At 53.8% G+C, this 25327-nt stretch overlaps 1 protein-coding gene across 4 annotated transcripts in view; it reads left to right on the forward strand.

Moving 5' to 3' along the window:
* The window catches only part of TYK2 (tyrosine kinase 2), a 31112-nt gene extending 12352 nt beyond the window's left edge, over positions 1-18760 (forward strand). The window contains exons 7-25 of one of the 4 annotated variants that reach the window (XM_033199414.1): positions 507-888; positions 1375-1572; positions 1652-1809; positions 4019-4127; positions 4226-4418; positions 4501-4604; positions 4821-5006; positions 5247-5334; positions 7669-7796; positions 9098-9233; positions 9317-9471; positions 10519-10669; positions 12645-12751; positions 13021-13213; positions 13613-13731; positions 14160-14332; positions 14673-14790; positions 18127-18237; positions 18321-18760. In XM_033199414.1, coding sequence (XP_033055305.1) covers positions 507-888; positions 1375-1572; positions 1652-1809; positions 4019-4127; positions 4226-4418; positions 4501-4604; positions 4821-5006; positions 5247-5334; positions 7669-7796; positions 9098-9233; positions 9317-9471; positions 10519-10669; positions 12645-12751; positions 13021-13213; positions 13613-13731; positions 14160-14332; positions 14673-14790; positions 18127-18237; positions 18321-18455 — 2944 coding nt within the window. In that variant the 3' untranslated portion in view covers positions 18456-18760. Of the gene's footprint in view, positions 1-506; positions 889-1374; positions 1573-1651; positions 1810-4018; positions 4128-4225; positions 4419-4500; positions 4605-4820; positions 5007-5246; positions 5335-7668; positions 7797-9097; positions 9234-9316; positions 9472-10518; positions 10670-12644; positions 12752-13020; positions 13214-13612; positions 13732-14159; positions 14333-14672; positions 14791-18126; positions 18238-18320 lie in introns of those variants that run through there. The other 3 variants (XM_033199415.1, XM_033199417.1, XM_033199418.1) reach the window with 3 other exon arrangements.
* The last annotated feature ends 6567 nt before the right edge of the window (positions 18761-25327 follow it).

Here is a 25327-nt window from a genome sequence, read left to right on the forward strand (position 1 = left end):
GGGAACGGGGTGGGGATGCTGTGTAGGCAGGGGGAATGTCCTGAGCATCTGGGAGCCAGGGTAGACTTCACATATTGCCGTGCCTCTACTTTTTTTTTTGAGCCAGAGTCTCACTCTGTCACTCGGGCTGGAGTGCAGTGGTGCAATCTCGGCTCACCACAACCTCTGCGTCCCAGGTTCAAGAGATTCTCCTTCGTCAGCCTCCTGAGTAGCTGGGATTACAGGTGCCCGCCATCATGCCCAGCTAAATTTTGTGTTTTTAGTAGAGACAGATGGAGTTTCTTCATGTTGGCCAGTCTAGTCTCGAACTCCTGACCTCAAGTGATCCTTCCGCCTTGGCCTCCCAAGTAGCTGAGACTACAGGCTCAATTCACCACACCTGGCTAGTGTGCCTGTTATCTAGATGAGGCAGCTGAGGCTCAAAGAGGTTAAGCCACTTGCCCTGTGTCACCCAGCTGGGTCTGCAACCCAGGTCCCTGACCAGCCCCTCCCTGTGTTCCCCCCAGCTTCAAGGACTGTATCCCACTCTCCTTCCGTCGGCAGATCCGGCAGCACAGCGCCCTCACCCGGCTGCGCCTTCGGAACGTCTTCCGCAGGTTCCTGCAGGACTTCCAGCCAGACAGACTCTCCCAGCAGATGGTCATGGTCAAATACCTGGCCACACTTGAACGGCTGGCACCCCGCTTTGGCACAGAGCGTGTGCCTGTGTGCCACCTGAGGCTGCTGGCCCAGGCAGAGGGGGAGCCCTGCTACATCCGGGACAGTGGGGAGGCCCCTACAGACCCCGGCCCCGAGTCTGCTGCTGGACCCCCAACCCATGAGGTGCTGGTGACAGGCACTGGTGGCATCCAGTGGTGGCCAGTACAGGAGGAGGTGAACAAGGAGGAGGTGAGCAAGGCGCCTCTTCTGCCCTGGAGGTTCAGGTTGGGCTGGGGTGGGGGTCTCTGTTCATCCTTGGCCCTAGCCTCTGAGGGTGGCTGACCTGAGCCCTCTCCCCACATGGCTCTGGGGCACCTGTCTGCTGGGGCCAGTTTCTTGGAGAAGGTCCTCCATCTGCTTACCCCTTGGGGACCTTATTTCTGGAGTCTGCACCTCCAGGGAACCCCTTCATCTGGGGACTGGCACCTTCATCTGGGGAACCCCTTCATCTGGTGAGGGGGTGAGGATTCCACTCTCTGCCGTCCCTAAGGGTCCGGCTTCCAGCATGTGTATGTTATGGGGTGGGTCCCCATCCCGCCTGTGACACTGGGACTTGGGAGGTCAACCTAGGTTGGTGCCTGGCCCTTCTGGCTCCAGTCTCCCCCCAGGGGAAAGTGCAGAAGTATAAATGGGCATTGCCCTCTCCATCCTCTGCCCCACTTGCTGGGTGTTCAGGGTTCTAGTGGCGGCAGCGGCAGGAACCCCCAAGCCAGCCTGTCTGGGAAGAAGGCCAAGGCACACAAGGCAATCGGCCAGCCGGTGGACAGGCTGCGGGAGCCACTGTGGGCCTACTTCTGCGACTTCCGGGACATCACCCACGTGGTGCTGAAAGAGCGCTGTGTCAGCATCCACCGGCAGGACAACAAGTGCCTGGTGAGGCCCGGGGTGGGTGCCGGGCTAGGGGCCGCCATGGCCTGGGAGGACACTCGCCTGATGCGCCCCTGGCTGGCAGGAGCTGAGCCTGCCTTCCCGGGCTGCGGCGCTGTCCTTCGTGTCGCTGGTGGACGGCTATTTCCGCCTGACGGCCGACTCCAGCCACTACCTGTGCCACGAGGTGGCTCCCCCACGGCTGGTGATGAGCATCCAGGATGGGATCCATGGACCCCTGCTGTGAGTGCTGGGTGGGGAGGCACTGGGGGCCACTGCCAAGGCTGCCAACTAGACTGTGAGCCTAGGGGCTGTGCAGGGTGTGCGTGTGGGTGCACGTCTTTGTCGCTTAAGCTGGAGTGCAGTGGCGTGATCTCAGCTCACTGCAGCCTCCGCCTCCCGGGTTCAAGTGATTCTCCTGCCTCAGCCTCCCAACTGATTACCTGGGACTACAGGCGCTCGCCACCACGCCAGGCTAATTTTTGTATTTTTGTAGAGGTGGGGTTTCATCGTATTGGCCAGGCTAGTTTCAAACTCCTGACCTCAGGTGATCTACCTGCCTCCACCTCCCAAAGTGCTGGGATTACAGGCGTGAGCCACCACGCCCTGCCGTGACTGTCATTGTGTGTTGAGGTTGTCATTGCACAGAACTGGTGATTTTCACGGGACTGTCGTTACCCTGGTGCTGGTGATCATTCAGCAGTATGTTGGATGCTTCCGCCTCTGCAGGCGGCTGCCCATGCTGGTAACTTGTGAGTCACCGTCTCAGTGGTCCTGTGTGTGACTTGTGGGCCTGAGGGCGTGAAGTTGCCAGTACTTATGTCATCATCAGGTGCAGGGGCGTCTGTGGCTGTCCTTTGTGCCGCCAAGTCGTGATTTGTGACTGTCTCCTTGTCGGGTCACTGCCCCTGTGACTCTGACCCTTGTCCTACTTGTGATGCCAGGGGAGGGGGAAGTGGGCATTTCACCTTGTGAGGCCTGTGGCTGTGACTGCTGTCAAGGCTATATATGTGCCGCCCCTGTACAGACAGGTGTTAGGGACCACGTGTGTCAGCCACTGCACATGTAGGTGTCTGGGCCTATGTAGCCATGACACTTTATAGTGCATGTTTATGTCACCGCTGTGTCTGGGATGCCCCGGCCCCTGTGTTGCCTTGTCACACTGGGGGATTAGGTGTGTCTGGGATTGTTGTCCTTTGCTTGTGTGATTAGCCATCTATCGTGTGTCACCCTTGGGGGCCATGGCTGGGTGCGCGCCCATCCGGCTCCTGATGGCTGCTTCCTGTCTTGGATTGTGTGTCACCTTGTCAGGGCCCGTCTGGCGTCAAGTACAAGAGCAGGAGTAGGCTGGCTGTGGTGGCTCACGCCTGTAATCCCAGCGCTTTAGGAGGCCGAGGTGGGAGACTCACTTGAGCCCAGGAGTTCAAGAGCAGCCTGGGCAACATAGCAAGGTCTTGTAACTGCTGAAAATACAAAAATTAGCTGGGCGCACCTATAATCCTGGCTCTTCGGGAGGCTGAGGTGGGAGAATCGCTTGAGCCTGAGAGGCTCAGGCTGAAGTGAGCCGAGATCATGCCGTGGCACCCCAGCCTGGGCAACAGAGCAAGACCCTGTCTCAAAAAAAAAAAAAAAAAGAGAGCAGGTAGCCAGGCACGGTGGCTCATGCCTGTAATCCCAGCACTTTGGGAGGCTAAGGCTGGCAGATCACCTGAGGTCAGGAGTTTGAGACCAGGATGGCTAACATGGTGAAACCCCCTCTCTTTTTTTTTTTTTTTGAGGCAGAGTCTTGCTCTGTCGCCCAGGCTGGAGTGCAGTGGCGCGATCTTGGCTCACTGCAAGCTCCGCCTCCCGGGTTCACGCCATTCTCCTGCCTCAGCCTCCCGAGTAGCTGGGACTACAGGCGCCTGCCACCATGCCCGGCTAATTTTTTGTATTTTTAGTAGAGATGGAGTTTCACTGTGTTAGCCAGGATGGTTTAGATCTCCTGACCTCATGATCCACCCACCTCAGCCTCCCAAAGTGCTGGGATTACAAGCGTGAGCCACCACGCCTGGCCCCCCTCTCCACTAAAAATATAAAAATTAGCTGGGCATGGTGGCAGGCACCTGTAATCCCAGCTACTCGGGAGGCTGAGGCAAGAGAATTGCTTGAACCCAGGTGGGTGGAGGTTGCAGTGAGCTGAGATCGCGCCATTGCACTCCAGCCTGGGTGACGAGCAAAACTCTGTCTCAAAAAAACAAACAAAAAAGCAGGTGTGTGCCTGCTCCTGCGCTGTGTCTCCATGTAAGGGGCTGTGTGTGTCCAGAGTTAGTGTCCTCACAAGAGTGGCTGTGTCTGACACTTGTCCTAGCTGTGTGTGTGACCTCTAAGCAGGTAATGAGTGTCATTGTTCCCGGGTATGGGTCCAGCAGTGGCCCAGGTGGCCTGATAGTCCCCCCGGACCCCCTTACAGGGAGCCGTTTGTGCAGGCCAAGCTGCGGCCCGAGGACGGCCTGTACCTCATTCACTGGAGCACCAGCCACCCCTACCGCCTGATCCTCACAGTGGCCCAGCGTAGCCAGGTGGGCCCAGGGCTGGGGGCTGGGGCTGGGGCTGGACACGGACATGCTCCCTGCCTGGTCCCTTGCTCACCGCTACCATCTCTGCCACCTCCCTCCAGGCACCAGACGGCACACAGAGCTTGCGGCTCCGGAAGTTCCCCATTGAGCAGCAGGCTGGGGCCTTTGTGCTGGAGGGCTGGGGCCGGTCCTTCCCCAGCATTCGGGAACTTGGGGCCGCCTTGCAGGGCTGCTTGCTGAGGGCCGGGGACGACTGCTTCTCTCTGCGTCGCTGTTGCCTGCCCCAACCAGGAGGTATGACGATGGGGGGACCTCTGGGTGGGATGTGGCATCTCTCCCCCAGGCCCACCCTCCATGACTTCACACCTGCCTCCAGAAACCTCCAACCTCATCATCATGCGGGGGGCTCGGGCCAGCACCAGGACACTCAACCTCAGCCAGCTCAGCTTCCACCGGGTTGACCAGAAGGAGATCACCCAGGTGGGTGCAGGGAAGGGGCCTGGGGCAAGGGCAGGGCCCCTGGGGATGTGGGTGCAGGGAAGGGGCCCGGGGCAAGGGCAGGGCCCCTGGGGATGTGGGTGCTGGGAAGGGGCCTGGGGCAAGGGCAGGGCCCCTGGGGATGTGGGTGCTGGGGGCCTTGGGAGATCAGCTGCGAACTCTCGCCACGGCGGTGTTCTGTGCCGCATGGTTCCGCAGCTGTCCCACTTGGGCCAGGGCACGAGGACCAACGTGTACGAGGGCCGCCTGCGAGTGGAGGGCAGTGGGGACCCTGAGGAGGGCAAGATGGACGATGAGGACCCCCTCGTCCCTGGCAGGGACCGTGGGCAGGAGCTACGAGTGGTGCTCAAAGTGCTGGACCCGAGTCACCATGACATCGCCCTGGTGAGTGGCAGGGCCGGGCCTGGGGGGTCTGGAGGAGGTGGGATGGGAGGGGTGTGTCTGGAGGAGGTGGGATGGGAGGGGTGTGTCTGGAGGAGGTGGGATGGGAGGGGTGTGTCTGGAGGAGGTGGGATGGGAGGGGTGTGTCTGGAGGAGGTGGGATGGGAGGGGTGTGTCTGGAGGAGGTGGGGTGGGATGGGACGGGTCGGCTTTGCAGCCGCCTGACCTGCCCGGCCCCCACAGGCCTTCTATGAGACAGCCAGCCTCATGAGCCAGGTCTCCCACGTGCACCTGGCCTTTGTGCACGGCATCTGTGTGCGCGGCCCTGAAAGTGAGTGGGTCCCGCCATACCCATCCCCCTTTGGCAGGCCACCCCTGTCTTATACCCACTCCCTGATCTGTACCCCAACCCTCGACCTACACCCCAACCTATCCCTGTTTCTCAACTCTCACCTGTACTCTGATCCCGGGCTATACCTTGACCTTCAACCTAGACCCCAACCCCTGACGATATTCCAGCCTATAAACTTATATCCCAACACCTCACCTGCCCTCAGTCTCAGCCTCCACCCTGATTCCCAGCTACATCCCCATTTCCATCTGCCTCCCAAACAACCTCTACAATCCAGCACCCATCTGCCCCTGGCCCCATCAGCACTATGGCCTCAGGCAGACTCCAGCGCTGATGTGTCTTGACCTCCTAGACCTCAGCCCCTGCACATCCAACCCTGCCTAACCCCACCTCTTCCTTTCCTCTGCAGGTAGCTCGAAACTCCTTGTATAGGCTACGTGTGGTGGCTCACACCTATCCCAGCACTTTAGGAGGCTGAGGTGGGAGGATCACTTAAACCCAGGAGTTCAAGACCAGCCTGGGTAACATGGCCAGACCCTATCTTTACAAAAAATTTAAAAATTGGTCGGGTGCAGTGGCTCACGCCTGTAATCCCAGCACTTTGGGAGGCCGAGACGGGCGGATCACAAGGTCAGGAGATCAAGACCATCCTGGCTAACACGGTGAAACCCCGTCTCTACTGAAAATACAAAAAATTAGCCAGGCGTGGTGGCGGGCGCCTGTAGTCCCAGCTACTCAGGAGGCTGGGGCAGGAGAATGGCAAGAACCCGGGAGGCGGAGCTTGCAGTGAGACGAGATCGCGCCACTGCACTCCAGCCTGGGCCACAGAGCGAGACTCTGTCTCAAAAAAAAAAAAAATTTAAAAATTAGGGCCAGGCATGGTGACATATGCCCGTAGTCCTAGCTACTTGGGAGGCTGAAATGGGAGGATCACTTGAGCCCAGGAGTTCAAGGCTGCAGTAAGCCATGATTGTACCACTACATGCCAGCCTGGGCGACAGGGAGAGACTCTGTCTCAAAAAAAAAAATAAATAAATTTAAAAAAAAGCCCTTGTACAGAACAACCCTAGACCCGCCCATCCCTCAACCCCCTGTGTGTGTGCATCTTCCCCACTTTCCCCTGGACCCTGGCTGACGCCCTGAGCCACAGCCCCCTGACTACTCTGGTACCCAAACATCACTTAAACCCCAGCCTCAAGCCCCCACCGTCTGCTTATCCACGCCCATCCCCCCATCCCTAGTTGCTTACTTTGTAGGCTCACCTTTATCTCCTGTTTTGTGAGACACAGTCTCCCTCTGTTGCCCAGGCTGCAATGCAGTGGAGCCATCATGGCTCACTGAAGCTTCAGCCTCCTGGACTCAAGCGAACCTCCCGCCTCAGCTTCTTGAGCACCTGGGATCACAGGCATATGCTGTGGAGGAGATGGGACACCCGGCTGATTTTTAAACATTTTTTGTAGAGATGGGGGTCTCACTATATTGCCTAGGCTGGTCTCAAACTCCTGGGCTCAAGGGATCTTCCCGCCTCAGCCTCCCAAGGTTTTTTAGGTTTTTTGGTTTTGTTTTGTTTTGTTTTTTGAGACGGAATCTCACTCTGTCGCCCAGGCTGGAGTGCAGTGGCGCGATCTCGGCTCACTGCAAGCTCCGCCTCCCAGATTCATACCGTTCTCCTGCCTCAGCCTCCCGAGTAGCTGGAACTACAGGCGCCCACCACTACGCTCAGCTAATTTTTTTGTATTTTTAGTAGAGACAGGGTTTCACCGTAATTTTCTGTATCTTTAGTAGAGATGGGGTTTCAACATATTGGCCAGGCTGGTCTTGAACTCCTGAACTTGTGATCTGCCCGCCTCGGCCTCCCAAAATGCTGGGATTACAGGCGTGAGCCACCACGTCGGCTGTATTTTTTTTTTTTTTTTTTAGTAGCAATGGGGTTTCATCATGTTGGGCAGGCTGCCCTCATACTCCTGACCTCAGGTGATCCACCCACCTCAGCCTCTCAAAGTGCTGGGATTACAGGCGTGAACCACTATGCCCGGCCCACCTTTCTCTCTTCAACTTCAACTTCCTCCATGCCCCACACCACCTGGACCCCAATGCCCTCATCCACCACTGCCTTTGCTGCATTCCGCATTTCTTCTCTCCCCAAACTCACTTTCAACGCTGACCAAACTCCACCCACACCTCTGCCCTGACACCTCCCCAGCCACATGCACCCAGCCACATGCCAAGTCCCTCCCCGGCCTCTCCCCCAATTCCCTGCCATCCAGAGGGCAGAAGCAGGCAGGTCGCCCCAGAGCAGCTGTGTCTTTGCAGATATCATGGTGACAGAGTACATGGAGCACGGACCCCTGGACGTGTGTCTACGGAGGGAGCAGGGCCATGTGCCCATGGCTTGGAAGATGGTGGTGGCCCAGCAGCTGGCCAGCGCCCTCAGCTACCTGGTGTGTGGCCTGTGTCAGTCAGGGAGGGCCAGGAGCCCAGGAGATTGAGACTCGCCTGGGCAACAGGGCGAGACCCCGTCTTTTTTTTTTTTTTTTAGATGGAGTTTCACCCTGTCGCCCAGGCTAGAGTACAATGGCATGATCTTGGCTCACTGCAACCTTTGCCTCCCAGGTTCAAATGATTCTCCTGCCTCAGCCTCCAGAGTAGCTGGGATTACAGGTGCCTGCCACCACGCCCAGCTAATTTTTATATTTTTAGTAGAAATGGAGTTTCACCATGTTGGTCAGGCTGGTTTTGAACTTCTGACCTCGTGATCCACTCGCCTCAGCCCCCCAAAGTGCTGGGATTCTAGGCGTAAACCACCACGCCCAGCTGGCCCCGTCTTTAAAAAATAAACAAATAGCCAGGCATGGTGGCTCACACCTGTAATCCCAGCAGTTTGGGAGGCCAAGACAGGTGGATCACCTGGGGTCAGGAGTTTGAGACCAGCCTGGCCAATATGATGAAACCTTGCCTCTGCTAAAAATACAAAAAAAAATTAGCCAATGTGAGGCTCATGCCTGTAATCCCAGCACTTTGGGAGGCTGAGGCAGGCAAATCACGAGGTCAGGAGTTCAAGACCAGCCTGACCAATATGGTGAAACCCCATCTCTACTAAAAATACAAAAACTAGCCAGGCGTGGTGGTGCACGCCTATAATCCCAGCTACTCGGGAGGCCGAGGAAGTAGAATCGCTTGAACCTGGGAGGCAGAGGTTGCAGTGAGCCGAGATCGTGCCACTGCACTTCGGCCTGGGTGACAGAGTGAAACTCTGTCTCAAAAAAAAAAAAAAAATTAGACGATGTGGTAACTTGCGCCTGTAGGCCCAGGTACTCAAGAAGCTGAGGTGGGAGGATCACCTGGGCCCAGGAATTTGAGGCCATAGTAAGCTATGATCACACCACTGCACCCCAGCCTGGACAGCAGCATAGCTAGACCCCATCTCTACCAAAAATTTACGAATTAGCCAGCCATGGTGGTGTGCACCTGTAATTCTAGCTACTTGGAAGACTTGAGTCCTGGCGTTTGAGGCTGCAGTGAGCTATGTTCGTGCCACTATACTCCAGCCTGAGAGACAGAATGAGACCCTGTCTCAAAAAAACAAAAGAAAAAGAAAACCTCCTCAAAAAACAAAACAAAAAGAAACCCAGTGATGGTCACAGTTGTCCTTTTCACATTGACTGTCCCTATGGGGTCCAGGTTTGGGGTTGGCATCTGTGCCCCTCCTGAGTGGCCACACCCCCTCTCCTGCCCACCTCAGGAGAACAAGAACCTGGTACATGGTAATGTGTGTGGCCGGAACATCCTGCTGGCTCGGCTGGGGCTGGCAGAGGGCACGAGCCCCTTCATCAAGCTGAGTGATCCCGGCGTGGGCCTGGCTGCCCTCTCCAGGGAGGGTGAGTACCCGAGGGGACCTGGGCACAGTGGGGGGCTTCCCCGCTCCTTTCACCCTTGGTGACCTCTGACCTTGGCCTCCCAGAGCGGGTGGAGCGGATCCCCTGGATGGCCCCCGAATGCCTCCCAGGTGGGCCCAACAGCCTAAGCATTGCCATGGACAAGTGGGGGTTTGGTGCCACCCTCCTGGAGATCTGCTTTGATGGAGAGGCCCCTCTGCAGAGCCTCAGCTCCTCCGAGGTATGTCTGGGAGACCCTTGGGCCCTCCCCACGATGGGGGCCCCTCCAAGGAATCCAGAGGACAGAATCAGAGCTCAAAGCTGCCTCCCCTCTGGCCTCGTGACTTCAAGTCTGTCTGGGCCACCAGCAAGTGGTCCACTCGTTGGTGCTCAATGTAGTCCTAGCCTTTTTAGGTCCTTGTGGAAGTCACTTGTGCCTGGTACACACAAGGCAAGTAAGAGACTTGATTTCAGTTTTAGGCAGAGTGACCAGGGCAGGGATGGGAGAGGCCCAGGCTGCGGAGTGGGGAAGAGGGGTGGAGGACGTGCCTCAGCCAGCAGCAGGGTCAGACAAGGCTTCCCAGAGGAGGTTTGTGAGTGGTGTTTTTTTTTTTTTTTTAAGACAAAGTTTCGCCTTGTTGCCCAGGCTGGAATGCAATGGCATGATTTTGGCTCACTGCAACCTTCGCCTTCCGGGTTCAAGTGATTCTTCTGTCTCAGCCTCCCGAGTAGAGGGGATTATAGGCACATGCCACCACGCCTGGCTAATTTTTGTGTTTTTTGTAGAGACAGGGTTTCAGCATATTGTTCAGGCTGGTCTTGAACTCCTGACCTCAGGTGATCTGCCCACCTCGGCCTCCCAAAGTGCTGGGATTACAGGCATGAGCCATAGTGCCCGGTCCCAGAAAAGGTTTTATCTAAGTGTAGAATTATGCCAACAAGTCCAGCTAAGAAGGGCAGCCTAGGCAGAGTGCATGGCCTGTGCAAAGACTGAGGCTTCAGTGTATTGAGGAGCTGAGCTCTACAGGAGGGGCGGGAGGGGACCTCCGGGCCAGAGGCTGTCTGTGACACTCCAGCTCTGCATAATCACTGGACCTGGGTCCTAGGCCTGGCTCTGCGGCTGTGAGCACGTCCTCCCACTTTGTGGAGCCTCAGTTGCCTCATCTGTATAATGGGACTGATAAGAGTGGGCACCTGGCGGTCCACTGTGGGGGCTTGACTCTGCCTCTTGGGGAAGGGGTGGGGGCGAGGGGAGGATGTTGACTCCTCTGAGTCCCTTCCCCAACAGAAGGAGCATTTCTACCAGAGGCAGCACCGGCTGCCCGAGCCCTCCTGCCCAGAGCTGGCCACACTCACCAGCCAGTGTCTGACCTATGAGCCAACCCAGAGGCCTTCATTCCGCACCATCCTGCGTGACCTCACCCGGCTGCAGCCCCACAGTGAGCTCCATCCCAGTGCTGGGACCCTGGGGAGGTGGGACGGGGCTGGGATCCCTGCTGTATGCCTACAGCGCACGAGAGGTGTCTGCACAGTGGTTCAGGTTGTGTGCAAATTTCTTGCAGTGGCATTCATAAGCATGCCCTGCCTGGCTGCCCTGAGCTCTCCTTTATTTATTATTAATTAATTAATTTATTTATTTATTTTGAGATGGAATCTTGCTCTGTCACCCAGCCTGGAGCACAGTGACGCGATCTTGGCTCACTGCAACCTCCACCTCCTGAGTTCAAGCAATCCTCCCACCTCAGCCTCCCAAGTAGCTAGGATTACAAGCACGTGCCACTGTGCCCGGCTAATTTTTGTATTTTTAGTACAGGTGGGGTTTTCCCATGTTGGCCAGGCTGGTCTCAAACTCTAGACCTCAAACGATCTATCCGCCTCAGCCTCCCAAATTGCTGGGATTACAGGTGTGAGCCACTGCGCCTGGCCTCCTTAATGTTTTGTCTGGGAGAGACACAACTTCTTTGGATTAGAGATATAGACCATTGCAGTTTTTTTTTTTTTAATTTTTGTATTGTTTTCTTAAAAAAATTAATACGTTATTTTATTTCTTTTTTTTTGTTTTGAAACGGAGTCTCACTCTGTCGCTAGGGTGGAGTGCAGTGGTGCAATCTTGGGTCACTGCAACCTCCACCTCCTGGGTTCAAGTAATTGTCCTGCCTCAGCCTCTCGAGTGGTACTACAGGCGCCCGCCACCACGCCCGGCTAATTTTTTTATTTTTAGTAGAGACGGGAATTCACCATGTTGGCCAGGATGGTCTTGATCTCTTGACCTCGTGATCCACCCACCTCGGCCTCCCAAAGTGCTGGGATTACAGGCGTGAGCCACTGCGCCTGGCCTATTTTCTTTTTCTTTCTTTCCTTTTTTCTTTCTTTCTTTTTTTTTTTTTTAGATGGAGTTTTGCTCTTGTTGCCCAGGCTGGAGTGCAATAGCGTGATCTAAGCCCACTGCAACTTCCGCCTCCCGGGTTGAGCAATTCTCCTGCCTCAGCTTCCCGAGTAGCTGGGATTACAGGCGTCCACCACCATGCCCAGCTAATTTTTGTATTTTTAGTGGAGACGGGGTTTCACTATGTTGGCTAGGCTGGTCTCAAACTCCTGACCTCAGGTGATCCACCCTCCTCAGCCTCCCAAAGTGCTGGGATTACAGGCATGAGCTACCGTGCCCAGCCTAATATGCCATTTTCAACTGGTCATATCATATTTTTCTTTCTCTTTTTTGTTTTAAAGACTAGGTCTTGCTATATTGTCCAGGCAGGAGTGTGGTGGCTATTCACAGACACGATCATGGCTCACTGCAGCCTGGAACTCCTGAGCTCTAGGGATCCTCCTGCCTCAGCCTCCCAAAATGCTGGGATTACAGGTGTGAGCCACCATACCTGACCAGTTTTTCTCTTTTCTCTATGAAATATCTGTGCCTTCTATCCAGTCTCAGAACTTCCAGATGTCAGGTTTTTCTGTTTTTTCTTTTTCTTTCTTTCTTTCTTTCTTTCTTTTTTTTTTAACAGTCTCTCTCTGTAGCCCAGATTCACTGCAGCCTCAAAACTCCTGGGCTCAAACGATCCTCCTACCTCAGCCTCCTGAGTAGCTGGGACCACAGGCACGCGCTGCCACACCTGGCTTATTTTATTTTATTTTTAACTTTTTTTGTAGAGATGGGGTTTCACCATGTTGTCCAGGCTGGTCTCGAACTCCTGGGCTCAAGTGATCCTCCCGCCTCGGCCTCCCAAACAGATGTCAGTTTTGATGCAGCCAACTCTGCATCATTTTGGACAGTAAGTGGACTCTTTCAGCTGTTGCAGGAAAAAGTTTTCTTACCTCTGGGATCGGATCCTGGGGTAGCTGTGGCTGGCTTTGTGACTCCCAAGTGTGTGCCTGCTGGGGAAAGGATCGGGGTCAGGCCTTTACGAACCGCAGCTCTTCCAGATCTTGCTGACGTCTTGATTGTGAACCCGGACTCATCGGCGTCAGACCCTACGGTTTTCCACAAGCGCTATTTGAAAAAGATCCGAGATCTGGGCGAGGTGAGGGAGGGGCCCGGGCTGCTAAAAGGCCCACCTGGTCGGGGAGGAGTTTGGGAATTGAGGATAAATACCTGCCTAAGGTGATTCTCAGGAGATGTGGGTGGGACCCTCCCTGGCCTAGGTGCCACGGAGTCTTAATGGCGCGGAGTGGGCTGGGCCTGGGGTATTCCGAAAGGATCTGCCTGGAGGAGTGGCCTGGGAAATCAGGGGTTGGGGAAGTGGTGCAGGGATTGGGGAGGTGGAGCTGACCCTGGTGCGCTCCCGACCAGGGTCACTTCGGCAAGGTCAGTTTGTACTGCTACGATCCGACCAACGACGGCACTGGCGAGATGGTGGCGGTGAAAGCCCTTAAGGCAGACTGCGGCCCCCAGCACCGCTTGGGCTGGAAGCAGGAGATTGAGATTCTGCGTACGCTCTATCACGAGCACATCGTCAAGTACAAGGGCTGCTGCGAGGACCAAGGTGGGCGGGGCCCGGCGAGCCCTAGATACTCGAGGGGGCGTGATTAGAGCCGGGGGGGGTGTGGCCTTGTGGGCGGGGCCAGTCTGGCCTAGCCAATTAGAGACTCTCAACCCCAGGCTGCAGGACGCGATTCTTGGCAGCTGGGTGAGCGTGGTCAGGCTGCCTCCTTCCTATCTGGGGGGTGTTACCTGCTGGGGCCAGGATGGACGGGAGCCACCAGCAGCTCCCTCAAGTGAGAATGGGGTTCTGGATGGGTCCATCCCACCTGAGGACTGGGTATGGTGTGCACGGGTCTTGGCCTTCCCTCCCGACCTTGGAGGGGCTCTGCTGGGCTCAGGGTAGGCGGTCCCCGGCCCGCCCTTTATCGTCCCCCACCGGGGCCGCCCCTCTCCGCGGCAGGCGAGAAGTCGCTGCAGCTGGTCATGGAGTACGTGCCCCTGGGCAGCCTCCGAGACTACCTGCCCCGGCACAGCGTGGGGCTGGCCCAGCTGCTGCTCTTCGCCCAGCAGATCTGCGAGGTGGGTCGGCCCCGCCCCTGCTTCTGGAGCTTGCCCCTTCCTCTTCATCTTGGGCTGGCCTCAGCTGTCTGGTGCAGTCTGCTCTCACGCTCCGCCCCTGCTTATTTGCCCAGGCCTTCTTGTCCTTGCGCTGACCTCCGAATTGGTCGGCTCGCTTGGCCACACCCCCTCCCCCAAGGGACCATGCACTGCAGGCTTGGCCCCTCCCAACTCGCCCTCCTGCCCAGAGTTGCTAGTCTAGCCCCGTCCCTGCTTTCTGGCTTAACCTCCTTTTGCTTGGTGCCACGTGCCATCCGGCCCTCTCCAGCGGCCGGGTAGCCACAGGCCTGACCTGACTGTCCCCCAGCCTCCCTGGCTGCTCAGGTCCTGCGGTCGCCCCCGGCCGAAACCCGCCCTATTGAAACTGACGAGCCCCGCCCCGCCCCCAGGGCATGGCCTATCTGCACGCGCAGCACTACATCCACCGAGACCTAGCCGCGCGCAACGTGCTGCTGGACAACGACAAGCTGGTCAAGATCGGGGACTTTGGCCTAGCCAAGGCCGTGCCCGAAGGCCACGAGTACTACCGCGTGCGCGAGGATGGGGACAGCCCTGTGTTCTGGTGACCAGGCGGGGTGCAGTCTGAGGGGGTGCTGGGGTCACTTGGAACAGGCAGGGTGGAGTAGACGGATGCTGTCTCATGACGGCATGGTCTCGGTGAAGTGCGTGCGGGGGTGGGGCCTATGAAGGCAAGGGGCTGTGTATAGAGTGCGACTTGGCCTTGTGAGCAGGGTTAACCCGGCCTAGCCAATGAACACCTCACCCCGCTCAGGCTGCGCTCTTTAGGGTGGGTCCCAACTGAGCCCAGAGGGTCCTTCAGTCTCAGGTGAGGGCTTCAGCCTGGTCTAATACCCCAGCCCTCAGTGCAGCCCCCCGAGGCCTGAGTGCCCCCCTTCCCCTAGGTATGCCCCAGAGTGCCTGAAGGAGTGTAAGTTCTACTATGCGTCCGATGTCTGGTCCTTCGGGGTGACCCTGTATGAGCTGCTGACGCACTGTGACTCCAGCCAGAGCCCCCCCACGGTGAGAGCCAGGCCCGCAGCCCCACCGGGAGTTTGCTAGAGCAATTAGAAAACCTTGTAGGGCCGGGCACGGTGGCTCAAGCCTGTAATCCCAGCACTTTGGGAGGCCAAGACGGGCGGATCACGAGGTCAGGAGATCGAGACCATCCGGGCTAACCCGGTGAAACCCCGTCTCTACTAAAAAATACAAAAAACTAGCCGGGCGAGGTGGCGGGTGCCTGTAGTCCCAGCCACTCGGGAGGCTGAGGCAGGAGAATGGCGTGAACCTAGGAGGCGGAGCTTGCAGTGAGCTGAGATCGCGCCACTGTACTCCAGCCTGGGCGACAGAGTGAGACCATGTAGTTAGGCTGGGCGCGGTGGCTCACACCTGTAATCTAGCACTTTGGGAGGCCGAGACGGGCGGATCACTTGAGGTCAGGAGTTCAAAACCAGCTTGGCCATCATGGTGAAACCCCGTCTCTACTAAAAATACAAAAAAATTAGCTGGGCATGGTAGTGTGTGCCTGTAATCCCTGCTACTCGAGAGGCTGAGGCAGGAGAATCGCTTGAACCCGGAGACCGAGGTTACAGGGAGCCCGAGATCATGCCACCACACTCCAGCCTAGGTGACAAGAGGGAGACTCCATCTCAAAAAAAAAAAAAAAAAAGGCATGCAAGTCCATAGCAAGTGTTAAAAAAAAAACCTGCCAAGCGCGGTTGCTCATGCCTGTAATCACAACACTTTGGGAGGCTGAGGAGGGGGGATCACTTGAGGTAAGTAGTTCGAGACCAGCCTGGCCAATATGGTGAAGGCCTGTCTTTACCAAAAATACAAAAATTAGCCAGGCGTGGTGGCGGGCGCCTCTAATCCCAGCTACTGGGGAGGCTGAGGCAGGAGAGTAACTTGAACCCGGGAGGCAAAGGTTGCAGTGAGCCAAGACCGCACCACGGCACTTCAGCCTGGGCAACAAATGTGAAACTCCATTAAAAAAAAAAAAATTGAAAAGCATGCGTTCACATCCCGGCTCCTCACTCTCGCCAGTACTCACCCACAAGAGCTCACAGTATTGATCTGTAAAATGGCCCACCTACAGTGCAGGGAGCCACAAATTGTGACAGAAACTCTCAAACGGAGGCAGGCAAAATAGGAACAATTTATTCTGCTATTTGCAAACTTCATGGATGGGGGAGCCAGGGACTTCATCCTGGACCCTCGGATCTCATCAGGAATCCTGTTCTCCATCTCTCAGATCTACTGTTCTTTGTGGTAGCATCTGTCAGGCAAGATTTCTCTCTGTGTGGTGGTAATAATACCCCCTAGCCCTCAGGGAACCCGTACCTCTGTCTCAGGGTCCTAGTGGTCCTTTTTTCTGCTTAATTCTCAGGACTTGGTCTGATTGATCCAGCTTGGTTCATGTGTGCACTCCCAGGGCTATCAATGCGTAGTCATGGGCCACAGGGATTGGCCAGCCCTGACTTTGGGGGAGGAGCCAAGGGTGTGTTAGGGGCTTATTCCAGAGTGCTTTTATGAGAATAAAAAGGCTAGCGCGGTGGCTCACTCCTGTAATCTCAACACTGGGAGTTCGGGGGCGAAAGCACCGCTTGAACCCAGCAGTTCGAGACCAGCCTGGGCAATGTAGTGAGACCTCGCATCTTCTTTTTTTTCTTTTTCTTTTTTTAGACGGAGTCTTGCTCTGTCGCCCAGGCTGGAGTGCAGTGGCGCGATCTCGGCTCACTGCAAGCTCTGCCTCCCGGGTTCACGCCATTCTCCTGCCTCAGCCTCCCAAGTAGCTGAGACTACAGGCACCTGCCACCACGCCGGCTAATTTTTTTTGTATTTTTGTTTTTTTTTTTTTTTTTTTTTTTGAGACGGAGTCTCGCTCTGTCTCCCGGCTGGAGTGCAGTGGCCGGATCTCAGCTCACTGCAAGCTCCGCCTCCCGGGTTTACGCCATTCTCCTGCCTCAGCCTCCCGAGTAGCTGGGACTACAGGCGCCCGCCACCTCGCCCGGCTAGTTTTTTGTATTTTTAGTAGAGACGGGGTTTCACCGTGTTAGCCAGGATGGTCTCGATCTCCTGACCTCGTGATCCGCCCGTCTCGGCCTCCCAAAGTGCTGGGATTACAGGCTTGAGCCACCGCGCCCGGCCATTTTTTTTGTATTTTAAGTAGAGACGGGGCTTCACCGTGTTAGTCAGGATGGTCTCGATTTCCTGACCTTTTGATCCGCCCACCTTGGCCTCTCAAAGTACTGGGATTACAGGTGTGAGCCACTGCGCCCGGCCTTTTTTTTTTTTTTTTTAAAAGACAGTCTCGCTCTGTCGCCCAGGCTGGAGAGCAGGGGCGTGATCTCTGCTTACTGCAACCTCCACCTCCCTCCACCTCCATTAAATGTGAAACTTTAATGGAGTTTCATATTTGTTGCCCAAGCGATTCTCGTGCCTCAGCCTCCCAAGACCGTGTATCTGGAAAAAAAAAAAAATGCTGGGAGTGGTGGCTCATGCCTGTAATCCCAGCACTTTGGGAGGCCGAGGTGGGTGGATCACCTGAGGTCAGGAGTTCAAGACCAGCCTGGCCAACATGGCGAAACCCCGTCTCTACTAAAAGTACAAAAATTAGCTGGGCATGGTGGCAGGTGCCTGTAATCCCAGCTACTCAGGAGGCTGAGGCAGGAGAATCACTTGAACCCAGGAGGCGGAGGTTGCAGTGAGTCCAGATCATGCCATTGCACTCCAGCCTGGGTGAAAGAGCGAGATACTGTGTCAAAAAAAATTTCTGGATGATAAGAACAACCTGCTGTGAGGCTTAATAATAACAGCAAACACCTGACTCAGGCTTACTCTCTGAATATTAGTTTAACGTTCACAGTAATCCCTGGTGGCAGATGTTATTACCCTATTTTACGGATGAGAAAACTGAGGCCCAGAGAAGTGAAATCAAATTCAAAGTCACACAGCTGAGAAGTGTAAGAGGTGGGATTAGAACCCATGCAGTCGATTTCACAAAGTTGCAGAGTGATTTCTTTTTTCTTTTTTCTGTGACAGAGTTTCTCCCTTGTAGCCCAGGCTGGAGTGCTATGGCACAATATCAGCTCACTGCAACGTCCACCTCCCAGGTTCAAGCGATCCTCCTGCCTCAGCCTGCCAAGTAGCTGGGATTATAGGCGCCTGCCACCACGCCCAGCTAATTTTTGTATTTTTAGTAGAGATGGGGTTTCACCATGTTGGCCAGGCTGGTCTTGAACTCCTGACTTCAGGTGATCCACCCGCCTCAGCCTCCCAAAGTGCTGGGATTACAGGCATGAGCTACTGCGCCCGGCTTTCATTGCCTCTTGAAAAGAGCTTGCCTTGTTTCTCCTGTAGAAATTCCTTGAGCTCATAGGCATCACCCAGGGTCAGATGACAGTTCTGAGACTCACCGAGTTGCTGGAACGAGGGGAGAGGCTGCCACGACCCGACAAATGTCCCTGTGAGGTGAGGCTTCCGTTGTCTTTCCCTGACCCCACCATCCTGCTGTGGAGAGGGCAGCCCCCACCAGCCCTGGTTTTTCCTTCTAGGTCTATCATCTCATGAAGAACTGCTGGGAGACAGAGGCGTCCTTCCGCCCAACCTTCGAGAACCTCATACCCATCCTGAAGACAGTCCATGAGAAGTACCAAGGCCAGGCCCCTTCCGTGTTCAGTGTGTGCTGAGGCACAATGGCAGCCCTGCCTGGGAGGATTGAACCAGGCAGTGGCTGCAGACAGGGCCTTCTGCTCCCTGCCCCAGGATGAAACCAAGAGGGGGACGTCAACCTCACCCACACCCTGTGCCTTACTCCTGTCCGGAGACCCCACCTCTGTGAACTTACTTTTCTTCCATGGCCGTGAACCTGACCATGATTTTGAGGGACCTACGATGTGTAGGGTCACTAATCCGGCCCTTGAACCCCCAGCTTCCAAACTTGAGGCCCACCATTTCCACCATCTGGTAATAAACTCCTGTTTCCTCTGCTGGAGCCCATGATTCTTGGAGCCCTCTTTCAGAAAGGTGGGTTAGCTGGGGGTCTGGTCTCCTGTGGACAGCAGCTAGCATGAGACAGCGCAAGAGGTAGCTGGATTCAACTGTTTAACATTTGTATTTTTTTGGACAGGGTCTGGTTCTATCACCCAGGCTGGAGTGCAGTGGCTCAATCTCAGCTCACTGCAACCTCCACCTCTTGGGCTCAAGTGATCCTCTGGCCTCAACCTCCCCAGTAGCTGGGACCACAGGCCTGCATCACCACACCAGGCTAATTGGTTTTTTTGGTACTTTTTGTAGATACCGGGTTTTGCCATGTTGTCCAGGCTGATCTCAAAATCCTGAGCTCAAGCAATGCATCCATCTTGGTGTCTCAAACCTCTAGGATTACATGGTGGTGAGCCACCACACCAGGCCTCAACTTTTTTTTTTTTTTTTTTTGAGATGGGAGTCTTTTTTTGTTTTCAGATGGAGTCTCCCTTTGTCGCCCAGGCTGGAGTGCACTGGCGTGATCTTGGCTCACTGCAACCTCCGCCTCCCGGGTTCAAGCAATTTTCCTGCCTTCCTGAGTAGCTGGGATTACAGGCACGTGCTACCACACCCAGCTAAGTTTTTTGTTTTTGTTTTTCTTTTTGTTTACGTTTCGAGATGGAGTCTCACTCTGTCACCCAGGCTGGAGTGCAGTGGCATGATCTTGGCTCACTGCAAGGCCCCACCTCCCAGGTTCACGCCATTCTCCTGCCTCAGCCTCCCGAGTAGCTGGGACTACAGGCAACCACCACCACGCCCGGCTAAATTTTTGTATTTTTAGTAGAGATGAGGTTTCCCATATTGGCCAGGTTGGTCTTGAACTCCTGACCTCAGGTGATCCACTTGCCTCCACCTCCCAAAGTGCTGGGATTACCGGCATGAGCCATTGCGCCTGGCCAATAACTACTCACTTGCTATCTCACAGGACTCATGTAAAGAGCTCATGAGGTGGTGTCTGTGAAATGCTTAGCAAAAAGACATGCAAACAAGTGCTTAATAAATATACAATATTATTGTTGGCTGGGTGCAGTGGCTCATTGCCTGTAACCCCAGCACTTTGGGAGGCTGAAACAGGAGGATCCCTTGAGTCCAGGAGTTCGAGACCAGCCTGGGCAACATAGGGAGACCCTGTGCATTTATTTATTTATTTATTTATTTATTTATTTATTTATTTATTTATTTATTTATTTATTTATTTATTTATTTGACAGAGTTTTGCTCTTGTTCTCCAGGTTGGAGTGCAATGGTGCTATCTCAGCTCATTGCAACCTTCCGCTTCTGGGTTCAAGCGATTCTCCTGCCTCAGCCTCCTGAGTAGCTGGGATTACAGGCATATATCACCACATCTGGCTAATTTTGTATTTTTTGTAGAGACAGGGTTTCACCATGTTGGGCAGGCTGGTGTCAAACTCCTGACCTCAAGTGATCTGCCTGCTTTGGCCTCCCAAAGTGCTGGGATTTCAGGCGTGAGCCACTACGCCTGGCCTATATTATTTTTAAATAAAAATTTAAAAAGTGAAGTTGGCTGAGTACAGTGGCTCATGCCTATAATCCCAGCACAGCACTTGGAAAGGCCGAGGCAGGCAGATCAGTTGAGGTCAGGAGTTTGAGACCAGCCTGCCCAATATGGCAAAACCCCGTCTCTACTAAAAATACAAAAATTAGCCGGGCATTGTGGCAGGCGCCTGTAATCCCAGCTACTTGGGAGGCTGAGGCAGGAGAATCACTTGAACCCAGGAGGCAGAGGTTGCAGTAAGCCAAGATCGAGCCATTGCACTCCAGCCCGGGTGACAAGAGCAAAACTCTGTCTCAAAAAAAATAAAGACACATGCACACATATGTTTATTGTGGCACTATTCACAATAGCAAAGACTTGGAACCAACCCAGATGTCCATCAATGGTAGACTGGATTAAGAAAATGTGGCACATATACACCATGGAATACTATGCAGCTATAAAAAAAGGATGAGTTTATATCCTTTGCAGGGACATGGATGAAGCTGGAAACCATCATTCTCAGCAAACTATCACAAGGACAGAAAACCAAACACTGCATGTTTTCATTCATAGGTGAGAACTGAACAATGAGAACACCTGGACACAGGGCAGGGAACATCACATACCCACACCGCGGCCTGTTGTGGGGTAGGGGCCTGCGGGAGGGATAGCATTAGGAGAAATACCTAATGTAAGTGAGAGTTAATGGGTGCAGCAAACCAACATGTCACATGTATACCTATGTAACAAACCTGCACATTGTGCACATGTACCCTAGAACTTTAAAAAAAAAAAAAAATGAGTTTAAAACCATGAACAATCTTGGTTATTTATCAAGTTTGTTCTTGTTGAGGAAACAAAATAAAATTAAGATTTGAGAGAAAAAAATACAAAAATTAGCCAGGTGTGGTGGCACACGCCTGTAATCTCAGCTACTCTAGAGGCTGAGGCAGGAGAATCACTTGAACTGGAAGGCAGAGTGCATTGAGCTGAGATCGCACCATTGCACTCTAGCCTGAGCGATAGAGCAAGACTGGAAAAAAAAAAAAGAAAAAATGTATTATTGTTATTCTGGCGTTCGGCAAAGTGTTTCTACTTAACCTGTGTGACTTGAGATGGTGAGATAGATTATGAGTCAGACACATTTGTGAAAGGCAATTAAATATCCCCAAAAGGACTTTTTTGTGGGGGTGGGGACTGGGTCTCGCTCTGTCACCCACACTGGAGTGTAGTGGTGCTATTACAGCTCACTGCAACCTTGACCTCCCAGGCTCAAGTGATCCTCCCACCTCAGCCTCCGTAGGAGCTGGGACTATAGGCTCCTGCCACGTCACCTGGCTAATTTTTTATTTTTTATTTTATTTATTTATTTTTTTTGGAGAAGGAGTCTCACTATGTCACCCAGGCTGGAGTGCAATAGCATGGTCTTAGCTCAGTGCAACCTCCACCTCCTGAGTTCAAGTGATTCTCCTGCCTCAGCCTCCCCAGTAGTGGGATTACAGGCACCCGCCACCATGCCCAGCTAATTTTTGTATTTTTAGTGGAGACAGGGTTTCACCATGTTGGCCACACTGGTCTCGAACTCCTGACCTCAGGTGATATGCCCACCTCAGCCTCCAAAGGTGCTGAGATTACAGGTGTGAGCCACCACACCTGGCCATCTGGCTAATTTTAAAATTTTTTGTAGACACAACGTCTTACTCTGCTGCCCAGCCTGGTCTCAAACTCCTGGGCTCAAGTGATCCTCCCACCTTAGCCTCTTGAGTAATACGATAACAGCTCAATTTGTTTAGAGCAGTTTTAGGTTTACAGCAAAGTTGAGTGGAAAATACAGAGTTCTCCTATGCCCCCTCCCCACCCCCCCGCACAACCTCCCTTGCTGTCCACATCCTGTACCACAGTGATACATTTGTTAGAATCTATGAACCTCGGCAGACACGGTGGTTCATGCCTGTAATCCCAGTACTTTGGGAGGTCGGGAGTTCAAGCCCAGCCTGGGCAACATGGTGAAACCCCATCTCTACTAAAAATACAAAAACTAGCCATGCATGGTGGTGGGCACCTGTACTCCCAGCTACTCAGGAGGCTGAGGCAGGAGAATTGCTTGAACCGGGGAGGTGGAGGTGGAGGTTGCAGTGAGCCAAGATTGTGCTACTGCACTCCAGCCTGGGCGGCAGAGTGACACTCTATCTGAAAAAAAACAAACAAAAAAACAAACTATGAACCTCCACTGACATATCATTTTCTCCTGAAGTCTATACTTTATATGAGGGTTCACTCTTGCTGTTGTACGTTCTGTGGGGTTGGACAAACGTGTAAGGCATGAACCATCAATACAGTATCACATGGAGTAGTTTCCCTGCGCTAAGTCATTCATGCACTGCCTATTCATCCCTCTCTTCTCACTAACCCCTGGCAACCGCTGATCTGTTATTTACTGTCCCCATAGTTTTGAGACAGAGTCTTGCTCTGTCATCCAGGCTGGAGTGCAGTGGCGCAATCTCTGCTCACTGCAACCTCCCCCTCCCACGCTCAAGTTAATTTCTGTATTTATTTATTTATTTATTTATTGAGACGGAGTCTCGCTCTGTGGCCCGGGCTGGAGTGCTGTGGCCGGATCTCAGCTCACTGCAAGCTCCGCCTCCTGGGTTCACGCCATTCTCCTGCCTCAGCCTCCCAAGCAGCTGGGACTACAGGCGCCCGCCATGTCGCCCGGCTAGTTTTTTGTATTTTTTAGTAGAGACGGGGTTTCACCATGTTAGCCAGGATGGTCTCGATCTCCTGACCTCGTGATCCGCCCGTCTCGGCCTCCCAAAGTGCTGGGATTACAGGCTTGAGCCACCGCGCCCGGCCTGTATTTTTCTTTTTAGTAGAGACGGGGTTTCACCGTGTTAGCCAGGAGGGTCTCGATCTCCTGACCTCGTGATCCTCCCGTCTCGGCCTCCCAAAGTGCTGGGATTACAGGCTTGAGCCACCGCGCCCGGCCAATTTCTGTATTTTTTGTAGAGCCGAAGTTTCACCATGTTATCCAGGTTGGTGAAGTCCCGGGCTTGAATGATCCCCTTACCTCAGCCTCCCAAAGTGCTAGGCTTTCAGGCATGAGCCACCACACCTGCCCAATAGATCATTTATTTTTAGTTCTGAATAAATAAATAAAAATACAAACAAGGTCCCCAATTGCATTTGATTGAGGCTAGTTTTCTGTAAGTCTCTTTTAGTTCTGAAAAAATAAAAAATAAAAATACAGGGCCAGGCACAGTGGCTCACGCCTGTAATCCCAGCACTTTGGTTGGCCAAGGCAGGCAGACCACCTGAGGTCAGGAGAGACCAACATGGCCAACATGGCAAAACCCCATCTCTACTAAAAATACAAAAATTACGCCGAGCGCGGTGGCTCAAGCCTGTAATCCCAGCACTTTGGGAGGCCGAGGCGGGTGGATCACGAGGTCAGGAGATCGAGACCCTCCTGGCTAACACGGTGAAACCCCGTCTCTACTAAAAATACAAAAAACTAGCCGGGCGCGGTGGCGGGCGCCTGTAGTCCCAGCTACTCGGAGGCTGAGGCGGGAGAATGGCGGGAACCCGGGAGGCGGAGCTTGCAGTGAGCCGAGATCGCGCCACTGCACTCCAGCCTGGGCGACACAGCGAGACTCCGTCTCAAAAAAAAAAAAAAAAAAAAAAAAAAAATTAGCTGGGTGCGGTGCCATGCGCCTATAATCCCAGCTACTCAGGAGGCTGAGGCAGGAGAAATGCTTGAACCCAGGAGGCGGAGGTTGCAGTGAGCCGAGATTGCGCCATTGCACTCCAGCCTGGGCAACAAGAGTGAAACTCCATCTCAAAAAATAAAATTAAACAAAAATACAAACAAGGTCCCCAACTGCATTTGGTCGAGGCCAGTTTTCTGTAAGTCTCTTTTGGTCTGTGGGTTCCTCTTTCTGTCTTTTGCCCCCTTGCAACATATTTGTGGATGAAACTAGGTGGTTTGTCTTGTTGACTTTTTTTTTTTTTTTGAGATGTAGCCTTGTTCTGTCGCCCAGGCAGGAGTGCAATGACACGATCTTGGCTCATTGCAACCTCTGCCTCCCGGGTCCAAGCGATTCTCCTGCCTCAGTCTCCCGAGTAGCTGGGATTACAGGCCTGGGGCCAGTACGCCTGAGTCATTTTTGTATTTTTAGTAGAGATGGGGTTTCGCCATGTTGGCCAGGCTGGTCTCGAACTCCTAACCTCAAGTGATCCGCTCACCTCAGCCTCCCAAAGTGCTGGAATTACAGGCATGAGCCACTGCGCCTGGCCTGTTTTTTTTTTTTTTTTTCTTTTTCTGCATTGCTATTAAAGATTTTGGCTGGGGCTGGGCACGGTGGCTCATGCCTGTAATCCCAACTCTGTGTGGGAGGCCAAAGCAGGTGAATCACCTGAGGTCAGGAGTTCAAGACAAGCCTGGCCAACATGGTGAAACCCCGTCTCTACTAAAAATACAAAAATTAGCTGGGTGTGGTGGCAGGCGCCTATTATCTCAGCTACTTGGGTAGCTGAGGCAGGAGAATCACTTGAACCTGGGAGTTGGAGGTTGTAGCGAGCCAATATCATACCACCGCACTCCAGCCTGAGCAACAGAGCAAGACGTTATCTCAAAAAAAAAAAAAGATTGTTTCCTCATAATCGTAAAGCCGTTATACTCAGTGCAGGCACAGCTAGTACATTTTGCTCAACCCCACAGGCTCTGTTCCCTTTACGAGGTATTTATTTATATTTTTGCGACAGAGTCTCGCTCTGTCATCCTGGCTGGAGTGCAGTGGCACAATCTTGGCTCACTGCAACCTCTGCCTCCAGGGCTCAGTCGGTTCTTGTGCCTCAGTCTTCCAAGTATCTGGGAGTAGAGGCATGCAGTACCACGTCCGGTGAATTTTTTCTATTTTTAGTAGCCATGTTGGCCAGGCTTTTACTGGCTATTTATAATATGCTTGAATCACTCACAGGAATGAAATACTGTCAGTATCAATAGTTAGCAGCCCTTTCAAAATACATTTTGTTGCTTCT

The sequence above is a fragment of the Trachypithecus francoisi genome, unplaced genomic scaffold (assembly GCF_009764315.1).
Source record: "Trachypithecus francoisi isolate TF-2019V2 unplaced genomic scaffold, Tfra_2.0 Lachesis_group5, whole genome shotgun sequence".
Taxonomy (NCBI): domain Eukaryota; kingdom Metazoa; phylum Chordata; class Mammalia; order Primates; family Cercopithecidae; genus Trachypithecus; species Trachypithecus francoisi.